A 20211-nucleotide genomic window follows, 5' to 3' on the forward strand; every position below is an offset into this window, starting at 1 on the left:
TAACAAGTCCCTTCTAATGCCTCCCACCTCTGATTCTCTACCAGGAAAAGAAAACAAATTCCTCTCCGTAATTATTATCTTATCTCACCACCCCCGACCTTTTACATACAGAGAATCCTTTTCCCCACGCTTCATTCCTTCACCTGCCGCTCCCCTCACGGAGTAGCGAAACCGAGGTTAGAAGAACTTCTCACTCGTGTCGTGACTAGGTCACGTCTCATACACACACCATTCACACTCTTACACACCTACACCCGTTCTTATCCCACCTACCCAAGCAACACTTACAGCCTCCTTTTCTAGCCTGGGTCTTCGTGCACAAGTTTTTACAGGTGAATTTACTGCAGTCTACTCTGGGAGCTCAAAATTCATTGCTCATAATTTACCTTATGGATTTCCTCTTCCCTGAGAGATTCTCCCATCACTCAGGGCCCCAGAGGCAGAAGCCTCCAAGGTGGGGCGCCTCCCCGAGATCAGGAGTCTCCCTCAATGGATTTGGAAATTCCCGGCCAACGCACTAAATCTGTTATGAATAGGTCAATATTCAAGCAATCAATTTATTATTTAATATGGTAAAGTATGAGCAATACAGCGCTGGGTACAGTGGGGGAAGTTTTCCCTCCAACTGCACACTGATCATTGAGTGTTACAGGTATTTATAGGGGTACCTGTCAGGGTTTTTCCAGCAGTTTCTATTTCTAATCTTTTACTCATCAGCAATTTTTATTCCAAATTATTACATCACAATTCTATACACTATTGTGATTTTAATTTCTCAGGATGTATTTTCAAAGGAGTATCCCCAGATGGTGATGGTCCAGTTTCCAAAAGAAGAAAGACAACTCCCATCTGGTGGGGTGCAGCTCCCCAGATGTGGGTCCACCTTTTAATTGCAGAGACTATACATCTCATAACAGTGATGTCCAGCTTCCCTTTGGTCGAAACCATAAACCCTTGAGGTGATGTTCATCTTCCTTTCTGTCATGGTTTGAGCCTGCCACAGAGCCAGTGCCCCCATGAAAATGCCCTCACCCTGGTGTCTGCTGTGAGATGTGACCAGAAATAAGCAAAACAGGCTCCAGCTTAAACATAAAGAACACTTTATTACCTAAACTACAGGAAAATAGGAAGAAACTAAAAGGAAAAGAAAAAAAAAATTGAAAACCTTAAAAAAAACACTTTCCTCCTCCCCACCACCAGAATTTCCCAATCCGATACATTCTCCCAAATCACCAACTGCCCAGCCTGGCACCACCCTTTAGTATACTCAAACTTCAGTCCATGAAGAGGAGAGGAGTCCTTCTTGTTCCATAGGCTTCCCCTGGAAACACGCTGAAAACTCGTGTGCTTCCAATGTCACTCGGCACCGCCCGAAAAAGTCCTTTTGCCACTTGTGACATCTTCCTTCCATGCTCAGTGCTCTCACCACTGGGCATGGACCAGAGCTGCTTCTAGGGCTGTCTTTTAAGGATGCCTTGTCTCACTCTAAAAAGGCACAGTCTCTGCTTTGGGACATCTGTCCCCACCATATTTTTCCAACCCCCTGGGGCCGAGGGGTCCCCATGATGAACCCTCCTGGTTCTGAGGCACTGCTTCCCCCTAAGTGCAGTCTCTGTGTCACAGGAACAAACTGAGTCCATGGCCACAAGAAAAGTCCAGCCAAAAGGCCACTCCAAATCATCTCTCCCCACTCAGTCATCTCCACATTCTTCGGGCCAGGTCCTTGTCTCATCTCATCTCCTATCTCCCTTCTTATTCAGCTCCGAGGAGGATCACCATTTTTGCAAGGCCCCAATCATGAAAGAAAGGGGTTAAAACTTTCAGTCTCTGTCTGTCCCAGGACGCCGATACTCCCACACGTGCTGCTGCTGCGGCTGGCCGGCACTTCCCCCCCTTCTCCTCCTGGGCCGGCTGCTATCACATTCAGACACCGGCTCTCCCTCTCTCTCCCTCCTGGGTGGGGGGAAATGTCTGCCCGATGTCTCTTGGGGCTGCTCCTCCACCCGTCCATCCTCGAGGGCCTTCTCACCCCCCATCTCTGTCCAGGCCCCGGGCCTACCGCATGGCAGCCCCTCCCCCGCCCAGCAGCAGGGGCTGGACAGGGGAGGGAGATCTGACCTCTTCTCCTCGACATCCCAAGAGAGCCTCCCAGGGCCAGAGCTCTGCTTTTACACCCTGTGTATTCTCGGAGGTGTGTCCAAACCCCACTGGTCACACCAGGTGCCAATATCAAACTCCGAGCATCCATTGGTTTGACCACAGCCTCCCAGAATTCCCACTTCTTCCTGGTCAAACCACCACACATGCAGGGCCTGCTTTCCAGCAAGGGTGGGTGGAAGAGAAGAAGACATCTGGCTCAAGGGTGCATGTGGGATCTCAGCATCTCAGTCCTGAGGTGCCGAGCCACCTAGACCACCCTTGGGGGGCTCGGGAGTCCTGGAATGTTGCCAGAAGTGTCTGGTGGCTGGACTTTGACCCTACACGGGAGACGACACCTGTATGAGGATAGGAGGACTTCACCGGGGTGAATGGTGAAGGGATTAGTTAATTAGAGGGTGAGACACAGGGTTTAGGATTTCTGTACAGGGGGGTTTAGAGAAGTAAGATGGAGGAATTGGGGCGTGTCCTGTCCTTCTTCTTCTTCTTCTTCTCCTCCATCTTCTTTGGTGATGGTGGCACTTTTGGATTGGCCATTACTAAAAGTGCACCAGGCAATAAGAATAAATGGTATTGGGGAAAAATGATAAATATTGTACACGTAACAATGGGTATAAAGATAGGTGGCTCTCCGGAGGGCAGCACAGTGTGCTCATGGCTGACTGCTGAGCAGACCTCTGTCGGGCTGAAAGAAAATCTTTTAGATAAACAATTAATAAACATAAAAACCGAAAGAAGAACTGAAGCCTCTTCTCGTCCTTCGATACGCGGGCTGCCCCAAGGCCACTCCGGGCCTTTCCAGGCCCTTCAAACAGCCGAAAACCGGACAGGTGCAGAGACAGAGAAAACAAGGAGTGAATCTGGGACCTTGGGGTGGGTTTTATGGAAATGTGTAAATTCTAAGCAGCATTTAGTGACTCTATATCAGCAAGACATTGGTAGAATTACATGTCCATGTGAGGTTAGGGTTATCTCTCAACAGACCTGAGGCCTGAATAAATGATGCCCTCTTAAACACAAAATTAATGTTATGGAGCCTTATTCTGATATTTCAGAGATTTGGTGGCAGTGGGGCCTTACAGAACCAAGGAGTCAGCTGTGACACTGTGCAAACTCATGGTGGCACTGCAGAACCAAGGAGACTGCTGCTGGCAGTGTGAGAGCTCATGGAACGAGAAGTCCATTGTGACACAGCAAGGCCTGATGAAACCAAGGGTCCCTTGTTAAACTGTGTGGCCTCATGGAACCATGAGCCATTGTGACACAGCGTGGCCACATGGAGCCAAGGGGCCACTGTGACACTGCGGATCCAAGGAGACCATTGGGACTGTGAAACCTCATGGAACCAAGAGTCCATTGTTCCACTGTGGGGCCCTGTGGAACCAAGGGGAATACAGTGACATTGTGGGGCCTCATGGAACAATGGAGACTGTTCTGACACTTTGGGACCCACTGGAACCAAGGGGCCATTAGAGCATGGCAGGGCCTGGTGGAATGAAGGAGACTGCAGTGAACACTGTGGGTGTCCATGGGATGAAGGGTCCATTCTGACACCGTGGAACCAACGATACCATTGTGCCACAGCAGGGCATCATGGAACCAAACGTCCATTGTGACACAGCAGGGCCTCATGGAACCATGGAGTCCATTTTTACACTTGGAGGCCTTGTAGAACCTAAGGGCCATTGTGGCACTTAAGAGCCTTGTGGAGGCAAGGGGACCATAGTGACACTGTGGGATTCCATGAAACCAATGGTCTGTTGTGACACTGCAAGGCCTTATGGGATCATGGAGACCATTCTGATACTACAAGGCCTCATGGAAGCAAGGAACCATTGGGATACTATGGAGTCTTGGCAGGCCAAGGATCAGTTGTCACACTGTGTGGCACCATGGAACCAGGGAGGCCATTGTGACACTGCAGGACCCCATGGAACCAAAGGCCATTGTGACATTGAGATGCCTCATGGAATCCTGGAGGCCATGATGACACTTGGAGGCCTCGTTGAATCAAGGGGCTCTGCAGGGCCTCATGGAACCAAGGAGGCCCTTCTGAAATTGTGATTCCCCATGGAACCAAGGGACCATTTTGACACTGTGGTACCAAGGAGACCCCTATGATACTGCAAGGCCTCATGGAAGCAAGGGACCATTGTGACACTGTGGAGCCCCATGGAAACAAGAGGCCAGTGTGACTCAGGAATGCCTCATGGAACCATGGAGACCATTATGACGCATGGGTCCTCATGGCACCAAAGGAGCATTTTGAAACAGCAAAGCCTAATTGAACCGAGGGCACAATGGTGACACTGTGGAGCTCCATGGGACCACAGGTGCATTGTGACACAGCATGGCTGCAGGAAACCATGGGGGCCATTTCTACACCTTGAGGCCTTGTGAAACCAAAGGGCCATTTGGGCACTTTGTGTCTCCGTGGAACCAAGGAGTCCATTGCGGCACTATGAGGCCCTGTTGGGCAATTGTGCCTCTGTGTGGCACCATGGAATCACGGGACCATTGTGACACTACAGGAACTAAGGATGTGACATCCCCATGGAACTAAGGATTCATGGAACAATGTGGGACTCATGGAACCAGAGGTCCATTATGACTTTGCAGGGCCTCATGGAACTGAGGGGAGGGACAATTGTGACACTGTGGGGCCCAGTGGAAGCAAGGGGCAGTGTGACACAGCTGGGCCTCATGCAGCCAAGGGGCCGCTGGGATCCTGATGAGCCCAAAAGAACCAAGGGGTCATTTTGACACTCTGCAGCTGTGGAGACCCTGAGAGGCATTCCCCAGGTTAGGGAGACACAAGAAACTTCCCTCAAAAGCTGTTTGACCCCATTGGCTCCTTCCCCTTGTTCTGTGTCCCTCAGCCACTCCCTCCCTATTCCTCCATTGTCCCCATCTTTGTACTGCCCCCATGGCACTGATCATCCCCTTCCTCTGGAGATACAGAAACCTGGACTCCCCCCAGGAGTCCTGCCTTGTGACCCTGAACATCTCACCGCACAGCTGAATTAAACATCTGTGGATACCATGCAAAGGCCCTTTTTGCTTCCCTACCCTGGGCTTTATTAGCAGCTATTGCAGCTGCAACAATGGCCCATTATGGCAGTGTGGATGCAAGGACACCATGGTGACACTGTGGGACCTCATGGATCCATGGGACCATTGTGACACTGAAGAACTTCATGGAACCCAGGGTCCATTGTGACACAGCAGGGCCTCATTGGAACAAAGGAACCATTGCTGACAGTACAGAAACTCATGGAAACAAGGGGCTGTGTTGACACAGCAGGGCCACATGGAACCCAGGAGACCACTGACATTTAGGGACCTCGTGGAACCAGAGTCCATTGTGACACTGCCGAAACAAGGAGACCATTGTTGATGCTGTGGAAGCTCATGGAACCAAGCAGCCATTGTGACACTCCAGGGCCTCGTTGAACCAGGCAGACATTGTGACACCACAGAACCTAATGGCACTGAGGGTTTATTGTGACACAGCAGAGGCCATGGAGCCAATTGTCCATTGTTACAATCTGGATCTGAGGAGACCATGGTGACACCATGGAAACTCATGGAACCATGGGTCTATTGTTACACAGCAAGGCCTCGTGGAACCACAAGGACACCATTGAGACATCATGGAACCTCGTGGAACCAAGGGTCCATTGTTACAGTCCAGAACCAAGGAGACCATTGTTGACAGTACAGAACCTCATGGGAACAAGATTCCATTGTTATGCAGTGGGGCTTCATGGAACCAAGGAACCACTGTGACACAGCAGGGCCACATGGAACCAATGGTCCATGGAGATACTGCAGATCCAAGGAGACCATGGTGATGCTGTGGAACCTCGTGGAGCCAAGGGGCCATTGTGACACTGTGGGCCTCCATGGAGCCAAATATTCATGGTGACAGCAGGGCTGCTTGTGACCAATTGTCCATTGTGACACTGCAGATCCAAGAGACCAGGGTGACACTGGCAGTTGATGGAACCAAGAGGCTGTTGTGACACACCAAGGCCTGGTGGAACCAAGGAGAGCAGAACCAAGGAAGCCATTTTAAGAATATGGAACTCAATAGAACCAAGGGTCCATTGTTCTACAGCAGGGCCTCATGAAACCAAGGGGCCATTGTCAAACTGTGGGGCATAAGGGAGTCAAGGACACCACTGATACTGAAATCCACTGGATAGAAACTTCTGAACGGTTTTGAGTATTTGAAAGCAGGTATTCTTTATTACAGTATGGTGGTCACTTGGGCCATCCTCCCTCCATTGGAGTGCATTAAGCACTGAATGAACAGAGTTTTTATCACACACACTGATTATGTATCCATTAGCTATCCCCAGTTCCTGTGAGTTTATTTGACATAGTTGCACCCCTTATCACAAATCCTTTTATGGTTCTTTGTGTTTTGTCTTCAAAATCCAGTATCCTTTTAGGTGGCTGTTCCTTGACCTCCCCCCTTTTGAGTAAAGGCAATATTATTGTTCTGCATAACTTCTGTTTTGTCAGCCTTGCAGAGCTGAGCTGGCATACTGCTTGTATTGTGTGTGACTTCTGTTTGCCATAGGTACATCCTCAATCAGTTTCTCCAAGGCTGTTCTCTTCTACTGTCCTTGCCAAGAGTAAATGTCGTTCTGTTCTCCTGTCCTTGTCTCAGTGCTCGCCCCGCATGAGGCGTCTGCAACCCCCCCAATCTATGGGCCTGGGGTGGGCAAGTGTCCCTGGGGAACAGGGATGGGACAGCTGGGCTGGACTGACCCAAGGGATGTTCCACTCCATGTCACACCATGATCAGCAAGTACCTGAGAGAAGCAGAAGGGCAAGGGGTGTAGCAGATAAATTTCCTTTTTAAGACATTTTTCTTTCAAAACAGCATCTACACCTACAGAATCCTCTCCTGCCACAAGGTGGTTGAACATTTTCTGTTGTTAAGAGTTTTCCTGTGGATTTGCTTTTCTTCTGTTTGTGGTCTTTTCTTTTTGTGGCTGGTTTGTTTGTGGGGTTTTTGTGTTGTTGTGGCTGGGTCTTGTTTTGGTTTTTTTGATTTGGTTTTGTTTTATTTTGTTTGGGTTTGGGTTTTTCCCTGTTGAACTGCCTTTCTTCTGATGCATAAGTTTTTCTGCCCTTTCTTGTGGCTTGCTTGGCACCTGATGTCAAGATAAATTTACCCCACTCAGTCATCTTGCCCAATTACATTTTGCAGTCACCATTAAGTAGATGAGTTCAGGTACAGACTCCCTGCAATTTGGCAGCATCCACAAAGGCATTGAAAATACATTTCATGCCATTTTAGAGATGATAGAAATATTCCACAGTGGTGGCCAAGGGCTGGTCACTGAGGGATGTCACCAGGGCGTGGCTGCCAAGAGGACTGTGTACCATGGATGATATTTGACCCTCATTGTTCAGCCAAATTCCCACCCAGCCCATGTTCCACTCCTTCAGCCCAGCTCTCTCCAGTCTGGCTCTGAGGAGACCACAGCAGACCCTGTCCCAGGCCTGGCTGAACTCTGGGCACACAACATCCCCTTCTTTTCCCTCCCACGTGGGCTCTGCAGTCCCTGCCCTGTCCTGCCAGTGCCTGGAATGGCTGCAGGAGGATTTGCCACATCCCCTGCCCTGCTGAGCCTGAGCAGGCTGTGACTCTCCCAGTCCCCCTCCCTGCCTTGTTTGCAGATTGGTTCCATGTCTGCCCTTCCCAAGTGCCCAGGACCCTGTGGGATGGCTCTGGCCTTTCCAAGGGGTTTGGGAGAAGTCCCACAGTGATGCTGCCCAGCCTTCTCAACAGCCCTGACACCAAAGGCCTTTTCCACACCCCTCAGTTCCAGGTCAGTGCCCACAACACAGCACAGCCCTGTCCAGGTCCCTGGGCTGGTTCAGAAGGGAGGCAGCTCTGATTTCTCCCCACAGACCCTCACTCTATACAATGCCTCTCTGTGCAGTCCATGGCTGCCCTGAGCATTTTTTCCTGGTTCCTCCCTGTCTGGGATATTTCTCTCTATGCAGTCCTAACCAAAACCCAGCAAAGAATTCAGGTGTTTTCCCAGAGGACGTTACTCTCAGAGTGAAGTGGCCTCAAGGCACTGTTTGTGCCACTGGAATTGTGCCACCCCTGGGTGGTGCTGATAGTGTTTGTGCTCACTGGGGTTCATCTCCCCACACACACACGATGCACTGCTGAGATCTCCTCAGCGCAGAGCAAACATGGCCTGCTGGCCTGGTCACTTGGTGTCCCTCCATGCAGAGACAAAGAACCTCCTGCAGGTGGGGAGAGGCCAGTGCTGGCAATGGTGGTTGCAGGGGCTGGTATGGGACAATTGCCCTGGGGCACCTTCCCAGGCTGTCCCAGAACAAAGACACAGCCCAGGCCCTGCCCTGCTGCTGCCTCAGGTCCATGCCAGGAGCTCTGGCTGTGCCGGTACACTGCTGTGTAGTGCCCTCCCTGCACACTCCCCCCATTCCCCAGGCCCAGGGCTCTGCTGTGCCAGGGCATTCCTGGAGCACATTGCTGACAGCAGCTCTGGAGGGGAGCAAAGCCTCCCTGCCCTGCCCTCAGGAGATGCCCTTTGCTGCTGGAGCTGCCGTGCTGGAGCCCAGCTGTGTCCCAGCAGTGCCCATGGCCTGGCCCTGCCTGTGGCCACAGCAGGGACACGCAGCAGGACAGTGATCAAGCTGCCAGAGCGCTCCGGCCTTACAGCCACAGCAGGGCTGGCAACGACAGGGTGGAGTTGGGCAGAGCAGATGGGGGAAGAACCAGGGCCATTGTCCCTGGCTGTGCTGCTGTGCTGGGAGTCGCTTCCCTCCACCTCTGCTCACAGGCACTGCCCCTGCAGAGACATGGAAGCGCTGCGGAAGAAATCTGGAACCACAGCCCAGGGTAGCAACTTGTTTTTATTTAAATGCACAGGGAACAGACCGCTTGTAAGTCTTTGTGCATCAAATAATATAGATATTAATGCAGAAATGCAAAGAATATTACTACAATATTTTGCAAAAAACACAACAGTAGTCAAAAAAGTTACTGAATGAAAAATAGACAAATAGGGAAAAGTCTGAGATTGTAAAGAGTTACATTCTAAAGGCTCTGCAACAGAAAAGAGACAGTTTAATGCTTCTGAAACCATCCAGTCATCATTTTCCTCAGGGCATCCTTGAGCTCCTGGTTCCTCAGGCTGTAGATGAAGGGGTTCAGGGCTGGAGGCACCACCGAGTACAGAACTGACAAAGTCAGATCCAGGGATCGGGAAGAGAGGGAGGGGGGCTTCACGTTGGCAAACATTCCAGTGCTGATAAATAGGAAGAGCACAGCCAGGTGAGGGAGGCAGGTGGAAAAGGCTTTGTGCCGTCCCTGCTCAGAGGGGATCCTCAGCACAGCCCTGAAGATCTGCACGTAGGAGAAAACAGTGAACATAAAACAGCCAAATACTAAAGAGGCACTAACCACAATGAGATCAAGTTCTCTGAGTTTGTAGTGTGAGCAGGAGAGCTTGAGGATCTGTGGGATTTCACAGAAGAATTGGCCCGGGACGTTGCCATGGCACAGGGGCAGGGAAAATGTATTGGCTGTGTGCAGCAGAGCATTGAGAAAGGCACTGGCCCAGGCAGCTGCTGCCATGTGGGCACAAGCTCTGCTGCCCAGGAGGGTCCCGTAGTGCAGGGGTTTGCAGATGGACACGTAGCGGTCATAGCTCATGACTGTGAGAAGGGAAAACTCTGCTGAAATGAAGAAGATAAAGAAAAATACCTGAGCAGCACATCCTGAGTAGGAGATGGTGCTGGTGTCCCAGAGGGAATTGTGCATGGCTTTGGGGACAGTGGTGCAGATCATGCCCAGGTCGCTGAGGGCCAGGTTGAGCAGGAAGAAGAACATGGGCGTGTGCAGGTGGTGGCCGCAGGCTACGGCGCTGATGATGAGGCCGTTGCCCAGGAGGGCAGCCAGGGAGATGCCCAGCAAGAGGCAGAAGTGCAGGAGCTGCAGCTGCCACATGTCTGCCAATGGCAGCAGGAGGAAGTGCCTGATGCAGCTACTGTTGGTCATTTGCTGTGTTTGCACACTTCAACCTACAGAAGGAGGAATCACAGTGACAACTGGGGGGAGATTTCTCGTCGAAAAGTCAAAGCCCTTTCTCACATACCCTTTCCTGCCACTAAACCCCTCCCCCGTCCGTGTCTCGCAGATCTTCCTTCACCTTTGTTTCTGGAGCCCTGATTGCTGCTGGCCAATGTTGTGTCAGGAGCTGGACCTTGACCTGCAGGACACGTGGGAGTCAGCCCTGACCCCCGTAAAAGGCAGGGGAACAATGAGAGCACGGGTCAGTGCTGGTGTTGGGACTTAGATAAAAAAGGTTCAGCTAAATCACAGGAGCTGCCTGGGTGAAGGGATGGGGATAACAGAAGGCAGAATGAGGGATTCTGCTACGCCTGAGGAGAACAGATTCTCCAGGGAGGCAGGAGGATTGTCTGAGGCTTAGTGCAGACTGAGGAGAGCTGCTCTGTCCCTCTCCCCTGTTCCAGCTGCCCTGCACTTGCACCTTTCTGGAATCCACTCTTGTGTTACCCTGGACAGCCAGGGGACACTGCTGAGAGCAGAGGGATCCCTGGCACACAAAGGGGCTCCTGCCTTTCCCAGAGTCAGGAGAGTGGGCTCATTGCCAGCCTCCCAGGCTGCCCTGCCCAGAGCTGCCCGGGCACAGGGAGCTGGGACACCCCATTGCTGTGCTCAGCCTGCACAGGAGGAGCCCAAGGGCTGGGCCTGGCCCTGCAGCTGGAACTGCCATTGCAGAGAGCCCCTCAGCAATGCCAGCAGCACCTGGGCAAGGCAAGGAGAGAGAGAGAGCCAGGCCTGAGGAAAAGCCTTTGCCTGCCCAGCCCTGCCCAGCCGCTGCCAAGCAGCAGCAGGGCAGGACAGTGGCCCTCAGGCCCTGGTAAGCAGGGAATGGGCACATGGCCGTGTTGGGAATTTAGCTGACTAAAGACTGGAAAAGTACAAAACCGTGGCTAATTCCAAGTCCTGCACCTGCTAGATAGCATGTCCTTGGGCCTAGCTGTAGTATGATAACAAATAGTGAAAGAGACATGAGAAAAGAGAGATGTAACCCCTAAGGAATGAGGAAGAGTTAATGGTATAGTTTAACCAATAGATTTCTTGGCTTACAGAATATTCATAGGCTTACTATTTGCTGTATAAGTGCTTGATGCTTTCTTTAATAATCTGGACCTGTGATGAACCAGCTGGTGTCCTGGTCCCCTTCCTTCGACAAATGGTGACCTCGAACATTGACCCCCTCGTCTCGAACTAAAAGAAAAAGGGGGAGAACACGCCACGGTCGAGGAAGTTGGAGTTGGGTCCTGTTTGCAGCCGGGACGGTGCCGGAATTTTGAAGCATCCTAGTGGTTCACATCGGTGACTCGAGCCATAAGTGTCTGCCGGAGCCTGGAAAGCTGCAAGCGTGCGCTCACAAATAGGTATGAATAGGCAAGCAGCACATAATTTATCCGCCACATATTTATAAAGGCGAGGACTAAAGGGGAATGTCCTGGGGTGACGTTATGATGCTTGTATATCCCCATTCATCTGTTCTGTGCCTTTAAGACCGGCACTGAAGAGTGGAAGTTTTGTTTGGGTTTCTCTTATCAGGACGCAGAGACAAGCAGTACATAGGGCTGGTTTTTTTTACTTCCAGCTTTGGGCTTGCTGCTTTTGCTTGCTGCTTTTGCTTGCTCTCTTTTTCTGCTCTTGCTTCTGCTCTGCTTTCTGCCTCTGCTTATTAGCTAGTTCTAGCTAAACAGTCCACATTGCTTCCTGGACTGTTTCTCCTCTCCTGTGACCATCTCGAACCTGCTCCGGACTGGACCCGGGAACACCAAGGGTTCGGCTGCAGCGGCTGGCCCAGCGCCGGAGGGACTGAGAACAGAGCAACCACCCCCGAAAGAGACTTTCTGATTTTGCCATCTTTCTCAGAGCGGTGTCATCGGGTATTGTTCATTTTGTGTGCTGGGGGGTGCGGGGCCAGTCAAATAAACAGGTTCTTTCCACCTCTCTCCGAGGAATTTTTTCCCGAACCGGTTGGGGGGAGGGGCCGTGTGGGTTTCGCTTTCTGGAGGGGCCCTCCTTTGCAGATTCTTTAACAAATTTGCCCTAAACCAGTACAGGGATAGATTTAAAAAAGGAGCTACCAGAGTTTTTAGCCTACAGATATGCTAAGGAGATTTTCCTTGACCCACGTACGGTTCATGAACTCCCAGAATGGAGAAAATTTAGAGATATACTGTGGGAAGCAGTGTTAGAAGATAGGACAGCAAAGAAACTGAGCAAGCCATGGCGGGTGTTGCGCAATACACTGCTTCAGCATGTCTCTGCAAGGCAGCAGCTGTGGCTCGGGGCGCCTGCGGGGCTGTGCTGCTCTGGACTCGGCATGGGCGCAGCAGCAAGAGCGGCGGTAGCCGCGGGGGGAGCGGAGCCGCCGCGGAGGGAGCGACCCGCGCGGCCACAGGTGCAGCGCACGCAGTGATTCAGCCTGCCGGCGAGTTTCGCGAAACAAGGAGCCCAGCGTGGGACTCGCCCGCTCCGACACAAGCGGCGTGGCACCAGAGTGCTTTTCCAGCGCCAGCGTTTCTCCCTCCGCCCTGCAGCTGGCAAAAAGCTTCAGTTTTAGACCTAACAGCTGTAATAAATGTGACTCTTGTCAACAAAAGAAAAGATCCCTACTGCAATTAAGAAACCAGTGATAATAAACATGCGACACCAATGACCATTACTATCAAGACGTTTCTCACCTAAGTTAAAAAGACCTTTTGTTCTTCCTGGCAGAGACTGTGAAAGAGAAATCAGCATAATGAATGCGTAGGTCAAATTTCAGCCAATTTGGCTTAGCATCCCTTATGCTGTCTTAAAATCACCTGTATTAACAGAGACTTTAAACATCAGAAGCAAAAATAACTCAGTCGGTGGAACATCTAATTCTGAGATTGTATTTTGAAAAATTTAAAAATATAGAAGATGTGTTAAAGTGATTGTATAAGTAAGATGTAATAAGTACGTTATAGTAAATGCTATATTCTATTTCTATAGTAAGTTTTATTTGTTACTAAGTAGTTTAAGTTAAATTATCCATTAAGTGCCATTAAATGGTAAATATTGTTAAGTTTTGTTAAGTTTATTTCCTGTTAGGTTTAAGTGCTGTTCAGTTTAATTTCTGTTAAGTTTAAGTGTTATTAAGTTTAAGTAAAGTTAGATTCTGTTAAGTTTAAATTATATTAGATTTAAGTTAAGTAGAATTTAAAGTCAGTTAAGTTCTGTTAAAGTTAATTTCTGTTAAATTTAAGTGATTTTACATGTACGTTCTGTTGATTTAAAAATCTGTCAAGTTTACGTTCTATTCAGGTTAAGTTTTGTTAAGGGTAAGGTTTGTTAAATTTAAGTTCTGCTAAGTTAAAGCTCTGTTGAGTTTAATTTCTGTTAAGTTTAAGAAAAAATAAGTTTAAGTGATGTTAAGTTTTGTTAAGTTTAAATATTTTAGGTTTAAGTATTTTAAGTCTAAGTGCTATTAAGTTTAAGTGATGTTAGATAGATTTATACTTTTATGATAGACTTTTTTTTATGACTTGTGTGCAAAGTGTTGTCGTGAACATCAGAGAAACTTTAGATAGAAAGGACAATCAGAAGCATTTGTGAGTCCAGTCTGGACCTCCCCAGCTGCCATTTTTATTAATTCTTTCTTTTTCTATCTTTTTTCTATTATGTCAGAAGGATCCACCATCTCTGAAACCACCCTTCAGTCCCTCCCAGGGCTCTTCTCTGCTGTTCTCAGTCCCCAACCCACTGAGCACAGAGCTCCTCTGTCCCTGTACAGTGCTCATGTGCTTGAGGCCATGGGCGCCTGGACAAGAAGGACGGTTCTTTTCTACAGGAAGGAAACCCCAGAGCCCCAGGGTTTTGAAGGCAGATCAGAGGCACTCACCAGACTCTAAGGCAAGCCAGACCTGTCTGTCCTTGCTGCTTTTGTCTGAAAGCAACCCTTGGATATTTGGAGAGTTTTGGAGTGGAATTCCATTTCAGCCATGAGTGCCTGGACCAGAATGACAGTTCTTCTCCACAGGAATGAAAGGGCAGAGCCCTAGTGTTTCAAAGGCTGATTAGAGACAGCCCCAAGGAGGCCAAGGCCAGCCAGACCTGTTTGTCTTGGCAGCTTTTGTCTGGGAGCAGTCCTCGGGTAGGTTGAGTTTGGGAGGCCAAATCCCAGTTTTGTCCATGGGCACCAGGACAAGAAGGACAGTTCTTTTCCATAGGAAGGCAAGTACAGAGTCCCAGTGTTTCACAGGCAGATGAGAGCTTGCCCTCAGGAAGCCAAGGGAACCTAGACAGTCCTGGCAGCTTTTGTCTGGGACCTATCCTTGGATATAAGGGATTTTGGAGGCGGATTCTCAGGCTATGGACACCTGCACTTGAAAGATGATTTTTCTATGGAAAGAAAAGCTTGGCCCCCCAGTGTTTTGAAGGCAGATGAGAGATGGCACCCAAGATGCCAAGGCCACCCAGAGCTGTCTATTCTTGCAGGTTTCATACAGGAATCATCCTTCGATATAACTGAATTTGGACGTAGAATCCCAATTTCAGCCATGAACACCTGGAGGAGGAGAGTTCTTTCCCACAGGAAGGAAAGCACTGAAGTCCAGGGTTTTAGCGGCAGAGGTCAAGCGACACTCAACATGCCAAGGTCAGCTGCACCAGTCAGGCCAAGTCAACCAGAACTTTTCCATGTTCTTGGATCCTTGGTCCCTGCAGCATCACAATGGCCTCTTGGTTCCATGAGGCCCTGTAGTATAACAAGAGATCTTTGTTCCCAGTGATACCACAGTGGTCTCGTTGGGTCCCCATTGGCACAATGGCCCCTTGCTTCCATGAGGCCTTGCAGTGTCAAAATGGTTTCTTTGGTTCCATGGGACTGTGCAGAGTGCCACAACAGCCCATTGGTTCTATTGGGCTCCCCAGGATCACAATGGACCCTTGGTTCCTCAGGGCATGGCTGTGTCACACTGGTCTCTTGCTTCCATGGGGACCCATAGAGTCACACTGGCCCCTTGGTTCCATGGGGACTCAGAGTGCCAGAATGGTCTCATTGATTCCATGAGTCCCTTCAGTGTCACAAAGAGCTCCTTTGTTCCACAAGGCCCTGCAGAGCCCCTTGATTCAATGAGGCCTCAAAGTGACATAATGGCCTCCAGGATTCCATGCAGCCCCGCAGTGTCACAAGGGCATCTTGGCTCCATGACGCCCTGAAGTATGAAATGGCCTCTTGATTCCATTGGGCTCTTCACTGTCAGATCAGTTCTCAGTTCCATGCAGCCCTGTAGTGTCACAATGGTCTCCTTGGTTCCCCAGAGTCAGAATGTCCCCGTGGTCTCATGGAGCCCCAATACAATCCCCTTGATTCCCTGATGCCCTGCCGTGCTACAATGAGCTCTTGGTTAAACGAGGCCATGCAGCATCAGAATGGCCCTCCTTGGTTCCAGTGGGTGCTGAAGTGCCATAATGGCCTCCCTGGTTCCATGATGCCTCAGAATGTCACAATGGACGTTTGACTCTATAAGTTTCCATACTACAAACAACAGTCTCCTTGGCTCCACAGTGTCATAAGTGAGCCTGGTTCCATGAGGTGCTTGGCCTCCCACAGCCTCTCAGAGACCTTCTCCCCCTCAAGGTCCCCAAGAGCCCTTCATGGCCTCTCAGAGCCCCTCATGGCCCCTAAAAATTCATCATGGCCCCTCAGGACCCCTCACAGCTCACGGCCTCTCGTGGCCCCTTCACAGCCCGCAAAGCCCCTCATAGCCCCTCATGGTCCCTCACAGCCCCAGGCCTGGGGCTCCACCCAAAGGAGAAGGGGTTGGGCCCTGCTTGTTCTCCTTTTATTTCTGTCCCTTCACAGCCACGAGTAGAGAAAGGCTGAAATGGAGCCTTTCCCCAGCGTTTCCCTCGGGGTTAACTGCAGGCTGAAGCTCTGTGCAGGCGCTGGCCCGATCACCACCATCCCTGCAGCCGCCAGGCCTTTGCTGTCCCCTCCTGTCCGTTCCCTGTCCCTGAGTCCGGCCCAGCTCTGGCAGCAGCAGCAGCCGCAGCGCAGGGGGCGCCGGCCCGGCCCAGCCGGGGCTCCCAGCCAGGAGCAGCAGCAGCGCCGGCCCCTTCCCGCCTGCTCCTGCCTCGGCTCCCAAGGGCTTTTTCCAGCTCAGTTCTGGAGCAGAGCAGCAATCACCCACACACAGCCCTGACTCCTCAGGGCCTACCTGTGCTGCCCTGAGCCAGCCCTCAGAGAAAGAAAGGATTGGGTTCCAGCGCTGTTTTCAGCACTGTTTTACTCACTCTGAGGTGACAGCAGGAGGCTGCTGGTGCCTTTGCCTTGGGAATTGGAAACCATGGCTGTTCTTGCCATTCTTCTGCTTGCCGCTTGAAATTTGTCTGTAAAACTGCAGTTGCCTTTTTTGATCAGCTCTACCCAGAGTGCTTTCGTGATGGTGAATGTGGTAATCCTTAAAATCAGAGGGATTTAGGAAAGCTGCAAAAGGAAGGCCTCAGAGACAGCAGAACTGTGATTAGAGCTAAGCGGTAGCCATAAGATTGGTCAGCAGAAAAGCTATATTAGAAATAGAAAGAAAGGACAAATTGAAAAATGTTTTTTGTATTAACGCTTGGTAGAATAACTCCCTAAGCTGCAGAAAAGTATATCTAGCAAGATATTGGGAGGTTCTAAGCTTGAGCTCTGTGCATTGTGTTTTAAGGCTCACAAGCATGTATTGTATTTGAAATAAGGAAGCATCGTTTTAACCAAAGGTATGTGTGCTTATAGTGGTTGGATGGAACTACCATCAATATGCTTTTGCTTTGTGGGATTGGTAAAAAAACTTTTAAAGTAAGTTGTAACATTGAGTTCTTTGTCTGCTGCTAAGGACACGAGCTGCTGGCATCTTCCCATTGTCATAACTATGTAATGATACTGATGCTGGAAAATAAACAGCTGGAGACGCGTTCCTCAGCAGTCCCGTCCTGTTGGTGATTTGTATATAGCCCCTGGCCGGCAATAGGTCAACTCACGCTTTTGGTCCCAGACATCATGATTAGCAGATCTTGAAATGCTCTCAAGTCCCTGAGCACTAAGTCAAGGAGAATTAAAGCCACACAGGCCACATTTGCAGTGCTCAAACACAGCCGTGTTGCTACTGCTGCCGAAATAGAATCAACTGACAGAGGCCATCCCAGAAATTGCCTCTGGAGTGTCAAATCAAGTGAAAAAATCCACCAGGAGGAAGAGAAACCAGAGGGTCTTGACTCACTTCATTCTCTCTTCTCCCAAGAAGCAGCAGCAAATGGAGATGCACAGAGGTATTTCCAGCTGCTGCTGATCCCGGCTGGAGCCCAGCCTGCTGCCCAGGCCCAGCGAGAAGCTGAGCCCAGCCCGGGGAGCTCCCGCAGTGTCGGGAGCTCAGGGCACACAGGGCCAGGCCCAGAGCCCTGGGCACAGCCGCCCATTGTGGGGCAGCGGCGCAGACGGAATGTCCTGCAGCCCAAACCTCCTGCTCGTGCCACACAGTGCCAGCGCTCTCCCCCTCCTCCTCCTCCTCTCCCAGCACGGCACAAATTCCAGCTTGGAGGAGGCTGCCCCAGAGAGGGCTCAGGCTCCTGCTTCAGCCTCAGTGTCCCTGCAGAGGAACAGGGCATCTTTCAGCCCTTCCACAAGCTCAGGTCTCTCATTTCATGGGGAATCTGGGATAAAAATGGACTTGTTAAGAAGGACAAAAGTGGCATGAATGTGTAGAATAATGGCAAGAGGAGAAGTTGTAGTATTGCAGATCAGTAGAGATAGTGGTTGATTTGCTAACTGATTGCTGCTCCAATTTGTTTGAATTTTGTGGGCTACGACATCTAAAGCAGCTTGTTGCTCCAGTGAACAGATTCGGGGACTGTTTGCTTCAGTGCCATACAGCCAAGATTGGAAGGGCTGCAGGTCATCATTGGTGATGCCAACATTATTACAAACCCATGGTAGATCTCCTAGGAGTTTCTAAGCATCATGCAAATTACTTATTTGTACAGCAATTGTTACTTTTTAAGGCCTGATCTGAGCATCTGAGATGAACCAACCTAAGTATTTCCAGGGTGCAGAACATTGGACATTTCAGGAGCTACAGTTAAACCTGGCAGCAAACAAGATGTCGTTCATATAATGATAAATAAGTACACATGGCCAACGTTGTTGTATAGGTTGAAGTGCCAAATCAACAAGGATTTGGCACATAGTAGCTGAGTTGCAAGAGCCTTGGGGGAGAACTTTCCATTCATAGCAATTTGCAGGGGCTGCACGATTGACAGATGGCAAAGTAAGTGCAAATCTTTGTGTGCAATTGGGGTGTTAAGGAATTGTGAAGAAACAGTCTTTTAAGTCTTTTATAACAATGAGCCAATTTTGAGGAATCATTGTGAGAGCAGGAAGGCCAGGTTGCAATGCTCCAATAGCTAGCATTTGTTCATTAATTTTTCGTAAATCATGCAATAGTTGCCGTTTTCCAGATTTCTTTGGCATAATGAAGATAGGAGTTTTCCATGGGCTTGTGGAAGGTCAGATGTGGCCTGCTTTTAGTTGTTCTTGAATCAATTCTTCTGCAATGTGAAGCCGTTCTGAAGTCAGCAGCCACTGGTCTACCCATACTGGCTTTTCAGTTAGCCATGTGATTTTTAGTATGGGCAGCTGCTGTCCAGTGGCCGTGGAACAAAATGCTGATCAGTTGTCATGACGAGTCCTAATTGTGGTAAGACATCTCGTCCACTTAAACCTGGAAATGTGTGTGGAAGTTGCATCACATATGGTTGAGTTACAACAGTTTGGCCATTTTCAAATTGCAGTCTAATTAAATATTTACTTACTTTTGGTGCTTTTGCACATCCTACTCCTACTACTTGAGTCACAGGAGATTGCAGTTCCCATGTCTGAGGCCACATTTGTTGATTGATGATGGTGACATCTGCTCCAGAGTCTAATAACGGCTCTAAATAAGTTTGCTGATTGCCTTTCTTTAATTGAATCTTTTGGTATGATCTCTGATTAAGATCTAATGTGAAGAACAGTTAATGTCCAGTAGATCCAGAACCATTTTCTCCTCTTATTTTGGGTGTTTGGCCTTTCTGTAGGAGCATCTTGTGATAGTGAGGATCATATGTACAAACATTTTCAAAGGGAAGTATTTTAGCAATTTTCCTACCCCTGTTGGATTTGTGACTGGTGGTTGTAATGCATAGGCCATGATTTGCACTTGTCGGGTAAAGTCTGCATCAATCACTCCAGGTAATATGATTACTCCTTGTTTTCCTGTTAAACATCTTCCAAGTAAGAGTCCTCCAAGTCCAGAAGTCCGACTATATAAAGGACCTTTTACATCAGTTGGAATTAGTGTCACTTCTTTATTACTCAAAGTTACTTCTACTGTGGTTGCTACGTCCACTCCGAGGCTTCCTCAGGTGGCTGGGATGTGCTGGTAAAAGAAATTGTTTTCTTCTGAGTCGCTGTTGCTGGAGTCTGAGCTTGTGTCTTCGCACGCAGACCTGGCGCACTGCACCACAAGTTTCCCAATTGTCCTCATCCACAAGCAGCTGCACCATGAATATCAGAGTTGCATGTATGACACCAAACAGTTTTGGAGCAGTTTCGTTGTATGTGTCCTGGTTCACTGCAGCGAAAGCAATTGTTGGTTTTGATGTTATTGTTAACAGCATTTTTCATTTTAGCATGCTTATCTCCACTTCCAGATAGTGCTGCTGCAATTATACGCCCTTGCTCCTTTATTGCTCCTCTCATTGCTGCAGTGAATGCAGCTGCTTGATTATTTTGTTCTTCTGGGGTGGCTCTCACAAGTATTTCATCTACTGGACTTCCTAAAGGTAGTGTTGCTAGGATTGCTCTTGTTTTGGGATTAGCTCCTTTGACCGCAAGAGTGCAGAACATTTGCCCTTGAAGTTCAGGTGGTAAATCTGAAGCATCTTTTATTGCT

At 49.5% G+C, this 20211-nt stretch overlaps 1 protein-coding gene across 1 annotated transcript; it reads right to left on the reverse strand.

Annotated features, from left to right (window-relative positions):
- Positions 1-9283: 9283 nt before the first annotated feature.
- On the reverse strand, positions 9284-9871 carry LOC135441353 (olfactory receptor 14J1-like). Its single transcript, XM_064700901.1, has one exon. The coding sequence runs from the start codon at positions 9869-9871 to the stop codon at positions 9284-9286; it is 588 nt and encodes a 195-aa protein (XP_064556971.1).
- Positions 9872-20211: the final 10340 nt, after the last annotated feature.

Source organism: Zonotrichia leucophrys, unplaced genomic scaffold (assembly GCF_028769735.1).
Source record: "Zonotrichia leucophrys gambelii isolate GWCS_2022_RI unplaced genomic scaffold, RI_Zleu_2.0 Scaffold_253_75397, whole genome shotgun sequence".
Classification (NCBI taxonomy): domain Eukaryota; kingdom Metazoa; phylum Chordata; class Aves; order Passeriformes; family Passerellidae; genus Zonotrichia; species Zonotrichia leucophrys.

Coding starts and splice junctions, on each gene's coding strand:
- LOC135441353 (XM_064700901.1), bottom strand. CDS start 9,871: ATGAGCTATGACCGCTACGTGTCCATCTGCAAACCCCTGCACTACGGG.